Source organism: Phyllobates terribilis, unplaced genomic scaffold (genome assembly GCF_046119375.1).
Source record: "Phyllobates terribilis strain yellow unplaced genomic scaffold, ASM4611937v1 Scaffold_11__3_contigs__length_659146591, whole genome shotgun sequence".
Classification (NCBI taxonomy): Eukaryota; Metazoa; Chordata; class Amphibia; order Anura; family Dendrobatidae; genus Phyllobates; species Phyllobates terribilis.
In genome coordinates, this window is record NW_027362771.1 from 539,381,230 (window position 1) to 539,393,258 (window position 12,029).

Genomic DNA, 12,029 nt, shown 5'->3' on the forward strand with positions numbered 1-12,029 from the left:
CCCTCATCTTGCGGATACCCCAATACTGAGCCGCTGCTGCCATATGTGTCCCTATTACTGCACCTGCTGTGTGCCCTCTAGATGGTAAAACAACCTTCTAGAATATAGTAATTATCTGTGCAAGTGTCCTAGAAAACAGTGCCTACATTTTGCCCCTCTAGAAAGTAATAATGCCCTCTGTGTGCCCCTTTTGACAGTCACAATAACCTGAGTTCCCCTATAACGATAAGTGCCCATTTATTGTCTTATTGTCCTGAGTCCCCCCCCCCCCATATACAGCTCCCCTCTACACAGTGTGATGCTCTTATACACAGAGTGTAATGCCCCCTCACTGTATAATACCCCCCACACAGTATACTGACCCCTTAGTAGCCTCCAAACTGATGGCTCCAACACTGCATGATGGCCCCCACACTGTGCAAAGACCCCACATCTCCCAGACTGTGTGAATTTACTGAGATAATGACTTTTGTGTTTTCATTGGCTGTAAACCATAATAATCAACATTAACAGAAATAAACACTTGAAATAGATCACTCTGTTTGTAATGACTATATAATGAGTTTCACTTTTTGTGTTGAACTGAAATGAATTAACTTTTTGTTATTCTAATTTAGTGAGATGCACCTGTAGTATAATGCACCCCCATAGGCAGAGTCTATGATGTCCATGATGCACCCCCATAGTCTGCAGTATAGTGCACATCCTCATGGGCAAAGTCTATAGTATAATGCACACCCCCATAGGCAGAGCCTCTATAGTATAATGCACACCCCCATAGGCAGAGCCTCTATAGTATAATGCACACCCCCATAGGCAGAGCCTCTATAGTATAATGCACACCCCCATAGGCAGAGCCTCTATAGTATAATGCACCCCCATAGGCAGAGCCTCTATAGTATAATGCACCCCCATAGGCAGAGCCTCTATAGTATAATGCACCCCCATAGGCAGAGCCTATATAGTATAATGCAGATTCTATATAGTATAATGCACCCCCATAGGCAGAGTCTATATAGTATAATGCTCCCCCATAGGCAGAGTCTATGATGCATCCCATAAAATAAATACAATACTCACCTGTCCGCCATCTCGGAACAGTGGGCGCCAAGTGATGACACTAGTGTCTGCTTCAGTGACGTCAGATGCAGAGGGGGCCTGATGAGAGAGGGAGCATCACGCTCCCTCTCATCATTGAACTTGATGGGTGGGGGGCCCCGCCCTCCTGCTCAAGGCCCCTACAGCGGCTGCCTGGCAGTGCAGGGGTGAGTCTCACTGCTCTGCCCCAGAGTGTAACTATATCTGCATGCTGTGCATGTCCATACAGTTACACTAGCGTAGCTCTGGTTGGGCCCCTGAGAACACAGGATACTGGCTAGAACACTCACCAGAGTGCAACAGGATGGAGGAAGAACAGCAACTTGTGGATGTTCATTGCCACTTTGTGGTTGTTGTGGAGGAGCAGGCTGACAGACTGAAAATGAGGACAATGCTGGCTATGACAGCCCACTATCGCAGCAGGTGCAGAAAGTGAACCAACAAGGCTCTGTTGTGCTGGCAAGCTGTATGCTGGAATGCTTGTGGAATGACAGGTGTCTCGTTACCATTAAGCAAGGGGATAAATATTGGTTAGTCATTCTTTAAGGTTATGTTCACACATCTTGGTTTTTTCAGTGGTTTTTGCTGAGTTTTTTTTTATGCAAATTTTCAGCTGCATTTTACAGTACCCGCAAAGTCTATCAGATTGCAGAAATCTCATGCGCACATCTTTGTTTTTTTTTATCAGGATTTTGTGCTTTGCATGTTTATTTGCAAAATAGAGCATGTCACTACTTTCAACGTTTTTGCAGCGTTTTTCACCCATTGGAAGTAATAGGTAGTGAAAAAATGCCTAGTGTGAACATGGCTATCAGGTTTTGCTGCTGAAAAAAATGCAATGTGTGAACATAGCCTTAAACCTTTGCTATAAAAGCAAAATGGGGAATTTATTTTAGTGTCCAAATTAGCATATTTGTTTGGTGAACCTTTTGCCATGTGGATGCCTGACGACCACACAGCTGATTAGGAGATTCAGCTCCCAGCAGAGCCAACACCTATATATACAGTGTATATATATATCATAGAGAATAGATGTGGAATAGACAAATCACAGATGTGCGTAATTATTAACCCTATGTTTACATAAGAGAAAAGAAAGGGAGAGAGTGGGGAGGAAAGAGGAAAAAAAAAACAGGGAAAAAATAGTACACAAAATAAAAGATTAATGACTCAAAAACATATTTCACAAAGATTAATGATCTGTAAAAATGTCTGCATATATATGTGACATGAATAGCTCAAATACTTCTCAAGCTCAAACAATATATACATCGTATGAGGAAAGGATTTTAACTTTCTAGATGATTATATTGATAAGTAAATAATAAATCTACTGTTCTATCTTTATACCAGCATTTCTCTCATATGTATAAAGCTGTATCAAAGCCGTTTTAAAGGGAAAGAGAAAAAAAAAAAAAACATTGTATTTTCAGTTATCTTCTATGGATAAACCTGATCCAAGTTCCTCAAAGTAACAAAAGACAATGTATATTTTCTTATAATAAAACATTTCAATAAAGGTACATTAAATCATTTTTATAATTTAACCCACTGGGGAATCTGGTGACTTGGTGAAAAATCCAAAAGGCTTCTGGTTTGAAGAGAAGCCGCAACCAATCCCCACCTGTTGCTGACAGTTAACTCTCTCTATGCCTGTGATAGTGGAACCATTTCTTTGGTGAATGTCATGGATTAGCGGTCATGATTACAAGCTAGTGTAGCTCGAAACACATCGACCGTTGTGCTATCATGTTTTTTAAATTTTACTTTTTCATGTTTTAATCCACAAATAAACGTGTTTTAATGAATTTTGCGGTTGCTGGATTTTCCTTTTTTTTTTCCCCTGTGTCCTTTGTGTCTGAAACCTTGAGCCCAGAACCCATGGACTTCAGATTGGACAAGTGGTAAAAATTGTCCAGTTTATTATGGATGTACTGTCATGTTAAAATATAAAAGGAGAAAAAGCCAGCTCACCGCAGTTATGTAGTACCTCTGGAGCAAGGAATGAATGTTGCTGGCACTGACTATGATGATCAGTAAGTAGTAGGAGAAATCCAGCTCAATAGTATAAGTATTCAGCTTTATTTGTATATAATTAAACATCTTCACTGGCATAATTAGTTCATAGATAAGACTATCAACTTGTTTCAGGTGTACTCGGCACCCTTGCTTCCAGGGCATTGACGGAAGGAGCATTTAGCGTGACCAGTGACTTTGCCCGACCAAGTGGACCAGGTTATCAGCAAGCATTGAAAGCCTTATGTCTGTCAAAGTGAATCACAGATCAGTGCCGATTTTCATTAATCTACAGCTGATGCCATTGATTAAATCAACTGTACCTCCTGCCTTTCCAATGTCTGTCTTCTACATTGTTCTGCTGCCACTAGTGCCGATAGGCCACATGCAGTTACTCCACATACTCCCTGTCCATTTGTTTTATACTGTACTACTGTGGCCGGGGCTACCATTGCTGGCCTTACACTGCCAGATATCTTTCCCTGCCCTGTCATATTTTATACTGTCCACGCTTTTGACATGCCAGCTTCTCCATAAATAAAGGTATAATTTCTAAATGGGCAGCACGGTGGCTCAGTGGTAAGCACTGCAGCCTTGCAGCGCTGGGGTCCTGGGTTCAAATCCCACCAAGGACAACATCTGCAAGGAGTTTGTATGTTCTCCCCGTGTTTGTGTGGGTTTCCTCCGGGTTCTCTGGTTACCTCCCACACTCCAAAGACATACTGATTGGGGCTCACAATCTAAATTCCCTATGGGGACAGCAATGATAATGTATGTAAAGCGCTGCAGAACATGTTGGCACTATATAAAGATTATTATTATTATAGCTGACTTATCTAGACATGGCATGGGGTTGTAGCGTCCTGTATAAAAGTGCAGTGATGTTGCACCCTTCTGTAGGATGTTTAGTGAGGTTGTATTGTTCTCAGGTTAAGATGTGCGAAAGCACTGACTCCTAACCACTTGACAACCAGGGCTGTATATAGGATATGAAGTTTTGTCCCGTCATGTCTAGATGTGAACGAATGCTGAATCCTAACCACTAGACTACCAGGAATGTAGATGTGAGGTTTTGTTGCCTTCCTGTGTAGACCTGTAGTCAGGTTGTATTTTCAATACATAGATATGTAGTGATTTTGTATTGTCTTTCTGTGTAAACTTCTTGTGAGGTAGGTTTACTCTTCTGTATAGTATATTTTGCATTGTTGAGTATATTTTCCTCCTATATACATGTTAAAATTATATAGTACTTCTATGTAGATGAGTTGTGGTGATTTATTGTGCAATATAGATATGTTGTACAGTCATATGTTCCCGTACTGATGTAAGACAGGTGTCATATAGAATTATGGTATAATGGTTTAAGCATGAATGGGTTGCTTTAGCTGGTTATTGGGCTGCTACTTCTGGATAGGGGGGTCTGAATGATAATAAGAATGATGCCCAGCTGGAGAATAATAGACATGATGCCATCTCTGCAGGGGTCTGTCTGGGCTTCTGATCAGCAGCCGGCGCCTGGGTATGCTTGCGGAGGAGGTTGCCTCTGTGATTTACTTGATTTGTATTTGTTTTTCGACACTTTGGCATCGTTCCTGAATTAACATTGTTATTTTATCACATCGATGCTGGTGCTTCAGTTCCTATTAATATAAACACACCTCTAAAGTTTACAAATGCCTTTAAAAATCCATCTAGACTTGCATATGGAATTGGCTTGCTTTAAGATCTGGTGATTCACAGACAATGTCAGATAAACGTCTTCAAGCCCTATATACGTATTACACAGTGTGGCTTAAGTGTTCATTTACACAAACCGACCACCAGCATACTTACCGATTTTAAGAGGTTTTTTAAAAGTCTGTTTAGACAATCGGACTGGGCTAAACGTTCAGTGAGCATAGGCTTCCATTGTTCTCGGCAAGACAAGTCCTGTTTGTAAAAGACTATGCGGTGCTGAAAATTATTAATTTTCTAAGCCTGCTTAAAAATAATTTCACCCTATGAACAAGCCTTTTGCTCGTTCATCGGTTGACCTGCAGCCTTTTTTCCACTTCAAGACTATTATAAATAATATCACAATAATGTTTCAGTGTAAATACACCTGAAGAACACTGAACTACTGACCTGTGTGGTGGCTTATGTTGAACTTCTAATGTACAGGTTTTCAGGTGTCTCTACTGTAGAAGATTGTGGTCAATGTTGTGACTTTGCTAAGAGCAAATGGTTTAGAAAGATTACAGTTAGAGGTATTCCTAAATTATTAAATTGTAATTAGTTAGCATGAAAATAAGCAAGTTTGTAACTGACTTGGTATTTCAATCTTATCAAAAACTTTTAAAAGTGGCTTACTTAATACTAAAGTCCTACACCTATAATAGCCACATAGCAGTTGCTCCCACCAACTGGCTATAATCCATACTAAACAGAAAACGGCACTGGTTGTTTTTCTTCAAACTTGATTAAATATTTTGGATAAATTATGTATATACAAGTAATAGAAATAACTTTTGCAGTATATTCTCCCCTATGAACAAATCATCCAGACTGTGGTACAGGCTTGAGCAAGCTTCTGACTTGCAGACAGATCCTCGGTGTGGGTCATCCCTGTGCAGACATGCACTTCCGTAGATTGAGCAGGAAAGCAGAGACACTCACAGACTATGAGGGAAGCACACCCGCGGCGATGTTTCGTGGGACCTCCCCCTTAAGCGTTGAGAAAGGGGGAGGTCCCCCGAATCATTGCCGCAGATGTGCTTCCCTCATCATCTGAGCAGGAGAGCAGAGACACTGACGAACGATGAGGGAAGCACGCCTGCGGCAACGTTTTGGGGGACCTCCCCCTTTCTCAAGGCTTGAATAGATTCTACATAGGTCTATAGGTGACCATACACACTTGATAAATATCATCAGGATAGGCAGACCATCTAAAGTCTATGGTGGTATCCTGACTCTTCACTGACAACAGATATGGGGAAAAAGAAGGGTTGACCATGTAAAATTTAAAGATGTCTAATTCTTTTTTTTTCTTAAGTCGACCGTGAAGCACAGAGGTCAGATGCAGCTGATAGTAACGTAGGTTGACTAAAGACCTAGGTCCATCTAGTTCAACCTTTCTCCCCCAATTGTACTCCCTACACTAACATTCTAACTTACTGGGACCAGGCCTCACAAATGTATTATTACCATTTTTATTATTGCTGCACCTATTACAATTAAAAATTAACCCTTTTATAATTTTTTAATAAGTTTTATATTTTGTATTACTCTTGTGATTCTAATAATGGTATTATTAAAATCCCTATGCCTAAATCTGTTTTTGAGGTTTTCAAATTGGCAATTAAACAATTGTTTGATTTTGGGAATAGCTTGTTCACCCACAAAATTCTTCACCCATATCCATTTTACACATAGTTTTGCAGGTGAAACAGCTGTTCCCCATGCAAAGTCAAAGAATTGTTCAATAGGTAATTTGAAAGCCATAGCGAAACCTGACCGCTGCAGTTCTTGGTCGTGCAGCTCCCACGTCACAGTCCCAGTACAAATGGCACATTTGACATTCTAAGGTAGATCAGTTCATTAGCTGCTTATGCCCCCTTATTGAGGACACATGCACAATCCTGTTATGTTGATTATTCATGTTTAAAGACGACCGGAGGAATAGCTGTTGGACATGGATTCAATCTACCTAATGAATCAAAAAAAGACCGTACGAAAAGGATTGGTTTTCTAAAGAAACCAACTGTTTTTACTGTGTAATTTCTTATCTATCAGGACTCACCAATGTTAAATATTTCTGTAATTATTCTTCATTGCACAAATTTAATTTACTCAAATGTATGGTTCTAAGCTTTAATCTGAAAAAGCAGTCCTTGTTCACAACATTGATCCATACGATCTTAAGAAATTGTCAATAGTGCAAAGCTCCACACTCATAGATGCAACAGACTCATATTGCACATTAATACATACAGTTTGCTCCTGTATTACTCATACATTGCCACTCAAAAGTAGAGCCATTGCGACATACATTCATCCCATGGGTCAAATCACTGTCACAGGAAAATGCTTCCGCATTGGGTAAGCCACTGTCTTACTCTGGAAAATGAATTGCATGGTCAGGGGCACAGTCTCACTTAGAAAAATGAATGGAGCCATCGTGTCAGAAAAATGGTCAGAAGGGTGGAGCGAAGCAACCACACAGTTACCACAAAGAATCACATTTGTTGCAGTGTGTCATATGGGTGGAGCCACTCTCCTACACATATAGGATAACTCCCTGCATGGGTAGAAACCTTGCATTTCACATTCAACACAATTCTCTGCATAGATTGAGCCATACTTAATGGAAAGTTTCTACCTCAACAACTGTCCAGTCACCTTGTGGAGAAACATCACCTTCAGGAGAAAAACTGGTGACAGATGTGATACTAGCACGTGGTTCATCCATTGGGGACAACAGTTCTGCCCACTTTCCCAATTCTGCACCCCCAACACCTCCCTTTATTCCCCCTTCTGAGGCCGCCAGTAACAATGTTCTTCCGATGATCTGCTCCACCAGCCCCAGTTCTGCCCCTCTTGAGCTGCATTCTTGAGGTCCACGCTCTGTTTCGTAGATTGTATATAACCCATCTGAAGTTGTAGCAAATGGTAAAGGTTCACCTAGAAAAAGGGGCAGGGAAAACTAAATATAATTATTTACTGTGACGACTTTACCACCTTCATGTGTGTATATGGTAGGTTTTTAATGTTGCAGTTGTGCCACCAAATGTTTTTGGGCAATAGCATACTGTCACCTTTTTCTTTTAATAGAATACCTGCTATTCTTGATCTGTAGAGCCAAATAATACCACTTTGTAGGTAGTGCTTACACATTCTAAAAGTCTTGTATCATACAGAATCATAAATTTGTCTTATTACACGCGGTCCCCATAGAACATTTATTGGGTAGTGGCAGTCAAAGCCAACAGATTGCATTTTGGCACGCTGCCATTTTTAGTCTTGCCCTTTTTCTTTTGTACATCATGTTCTTTAATGGTTCTGAGAGTGGCATGAAACAACATTCACGCTTTCTCTGTTTGTTCCCAGGCACAGCAGGTTAGGTTATTACACAAAATGTTTTTTTTCTAGCCAAAGCCTATGTTGATGAGCTAAAATATAAAGTGAAAATAAATCTCTAAAACGGAATAAATAAAATAGCAAAAATCTTTGGTGAAGATCTTTTAGGACTAACTTAAACACTTAGGCCCATACATAACAGCCCATCTATCTAATATTGTAATGAGAAATTTGAATGCACCACTGGACAATATGAGAAATTGATTTAGGTTAACTACCATTGAATATTTTTTTTCTAATTTGTTTGACTCATGTAAAACCAGAACCTGCTATCTGAAACCAATAATCCGGCAGATGAACGTTCATTTCTGACCACTGCCCTGTGTAAATATGTCTCCAGATCGAAGGGGCAAATGCTTGACTGGCATTTGATTGGATCTTTTATGTGGCTATTAAAATATCAGCACATTGCTAAAAAAAAACAAAACAGCTATGCTAACAATGAAACTGCATGCACTCGATCGCAAAAATGATCATTCAGTTACAGTTCAGTTGATTGCTCATTCAGAGCCACTTACGTAGAGCTATGGTCTTTCATTTCAGGCAGAGAATGAACTATTTTTTAAATCCAAGTTTTTATATAAATGTATTTAAAAACATTTTTTACATTTTCCATATCACTTTCTGTGTTAAGCAAAAGTTACATCTTGTCATTTTCACACTGGTCATTAAGCTTAATTTTAGGCTCCTACTTCTTGTTCTGTACAGCAGCCATAATGGGCCAGGTGTAGCAATTGACATTCATTCATTCAACCCGATTTATCAAAACTTTTACTCTTGAAAAGATTTTAAAGATCACAATTTTTTTGCACAATGTGGAGTTTTGGCATTTTCACACAATTTTGCCGAGTTCTGCCAAAATAGGCCGAACTTGGGCAGGCCGGGGGGCCTTACATGAGAAATCTCATTCCGGTCTCTGACCAGAGTAAGATTTAGAGCAGGGTGCTAAGAGACACAAGTCGTTTGTCAGATGCTGCTGATTCATTAAGAGGTATGTGCCTCATAATGAATTAGTGGTGTCTGATGCCAGCATGCCCCCTCTTGGCCCATTTTGATGAATCGGGGTCATTGACTGTTTTGGAGAACTTTCTAGGCATGCTCTGATCTGGGTAATTGGGAATGCTGTATCAGGAGGGGGACTCTGTTTTACGACCAAGCTGAATGTCTACAGCTTGGTGGTCCTTACCACACTTTTCTGTGCCAGCGAGACCTGGGCTGTCTACAGCCGGCATGCCAAACAGCTCAAGCACTTTCACCTGAGTTGTTTCTGCAGAATTCTCTACATCAGATTGCAAGACAATGTCCCCGACACTGCAATCCTGGACAAGCTGGGCTCCACAGTGTTTACACTCTCCTGCTGAAGCCCAAGCCAGGTGGGTTAGACATGTGGTCAGAATGCCAGGCAGGTGATTGCCTAAACAACTGTACGGAGGATTGTGTCAGGGAAAGCGAGCGGACGGGGAGGGTCAGAAGAAACATTACAAAGACTGCCTTAAAGCATCTTTCTAAAACCTGGGAGTCGACCTCAACAAATGAGAGAAGCTTGCTCTGCACTGTCCAGCTTGACGAGGCAAGATCACCTCATGAGCCCGTGCAGCTGAAGACATTAGAAATCTTTGAGGCAAAAAGAAAGCAAGCTATGCGCAAGGCACAAGTGGTATCTACTGTCCACCATATCTACTTATGTCACGTATGTGGGTGATCCTTCAGGGCCCGAATTGGCCTCATCAGTCACTTCCGGACCCAGAGCCACTGAGTCCGGAAGTCATGGTCATCTTCGACTAAGAAGGACAGCATATGGAGCGCCATCTTTCATTGTAATCCTGACTGTAATGATACTGCTGAAAAGTATTTTGTACAGAACAGGAAGTCCATGTCTAGTTTAGGCTTAATGACCAGTGTGAACATTTCTAATTTTGATTTTTTTTTTAAAATATAGATGGTATAATTGAAAAGGGTCATCAAAAATTTAAAATAAAACATTTAAGATAGCTAATTTAAACAATAGGTCATTTTCTGATGACACATTTCTTTTAATATAGTCAACTTCCACAATCATTTACTTGTATCGCACACAATGTAAAAATCGGCTTTAGGTTAAGCATACAAGTTCTTTTTGTATATAGCCTTTTGCCTTATTAAAGAGATCTTGCTATGTAAACATTTTGGCTATAAATTGACAAAGAAGACACACTAGCTGCAAAGTCTAGATGGTATCTTGAGATGAGGAAAGCAAGTTTTGATAAAGGGCTTTTCTGAGCTGAGAAGAAAGGGTCTGACCCAATCAAACATATATGGCTTGTGGAGAGGTATGTCTTTTGATCATGATTATGTGATCTGAACAATACAATAACCTCTTCATCCTAATGGATAATTTAGACCTGATTGCAAATGAGGATAGACTTGCTTAGTATGAGTCTAGCATTAGGCAAAATATAAATATGGGCTAGATGATGACTTTGAATGTGCTTTTATTTGGACATCTGTAGCATCATAACCGTATATAGTCGGAGTTCTGCTTTATCATGACATTCACCCAGTGTGTGTTCTTGTAGGGAGTAGCACAACTGTATAGTTGCCAAATTTTCTAGTCCATTTTATGGTTTAAATTCCTGGCTCATATGCGACTTTCAGTTTTGAGCACGATACCCTTCCTTAGGCTGGGACTTATACAAGAAATTAAGATACAGTTTTGTGAATTAGCTATAAGGGGAATACATATATATCCAACAGGTTCTTTGATTTAACACAAGTCCTTTTCAAGGTTTAGGGGGCCCCCAAAGGGTAACAGACTGATACTGGACAAACTTATATTGTGGGGTTGGTTTAGACATTATATACTATACATTTACCATGAAGTGAGCATGCACACGCCACTATTCTTCATACATGACTGAGTCTACTGCTTTCTATAAAACGCCAACTAATGCTGAGTAAAAGTAATTCCACACATTCATTCTATCGTGGACTCATTTTTATGAACAATTTCTACAAGTACCATGTTTTTAAATGTCACAGAAACGTGCGTACAGACCACACCTCATCTAAAAAGCATTATTTAGCTAATGAATTGCGGTGCATGACATTACAGATGTGAACGTCAAAGGTGTTTTACAAAAATAATAGAGAAGGAAACCAATGAAATGATGGGGGTCAATGAGTTAGGGTGATGGTGTGAGGAGTAATAGGAATAGACAGTAACAATGGTATTAGATATTAATGTCATAGAGTGGTGCAACTAGCATGCTAGCTCTGTAAATCAAGCCTTTTAACCAAGGTCCGTAATAAAATGGGATAAGATTGCAACAAAAGTATGCATATAATAAAAAATGCTTAACTCTTCAACTGTATGATAGTTGAGGGAATGATTCCAATATGCTGAATGGGGTTATGACCTTGATTATAAGATTGGATCTATGGATAAGATGGTAGTGCTTGAAGGAATTTAAAGGGAACCTGTCATTTGACTCATTCTGCCCAAACCACGAGCAGCATGAATCAGCCTGGCTGCACAATTACAGCCAGATATGCTTTTCTTTGAAATGTTACAGCGTTTGAGAAAACAGAGTTGGAAAACCAGCCATGGACTATAGAGGGAGATGAGACTAGTCCAGCACCGCCCCTGGCTGGCTTCTCCCCACACCACTTTAGTTGATTGACAGGTCTCTCATATGTGTGTACATGGGTAGAGACCTGTCAATCAACTGGAGCGGAGTGGGGAGAAACCATGAAGTCACGGCGCTGGACTAGTCACATCTCTCCCTATAGTCACCAGCCAACGTTTCAAACTATGTTTTCTC

At 40.2% G+C, this 12,029-nt stretch overlaps 1 protein-coding gene across 6 annotated transcripts in view; it reads right to left on the reverse strand.

Annotated features, from left to right (window-relative positions):
* Positions 1–6,951: 6,951 nt before the first annotated feature.
* Positions 6,952–12,029, reverse strand: part of PRR36 (proline rich 36) — a 61,753-nt gene continuing 56,675 nt past the window's right edge. For 3 of the 6 annotated variants that reach the window (XM_073653868.1, XM_073653867.1, XM_073653866.1), the window contains exon 6: positions 6,952–7,773. In XM_073653868.1, coding sequence (XP_073509969.1) covers positions 7,454–7,773 — 320 coding nt within the window. In that variant the 3' untranslated portion in view covers positions 6,952–7,453. The remainder of the gene's footprint in view (positions 7,774–12,029) is intronic. The other 3 variants (XM_073653862.1, XM_073653865.1, XM_073653864.1) reach the window with 1 other exon arrangement.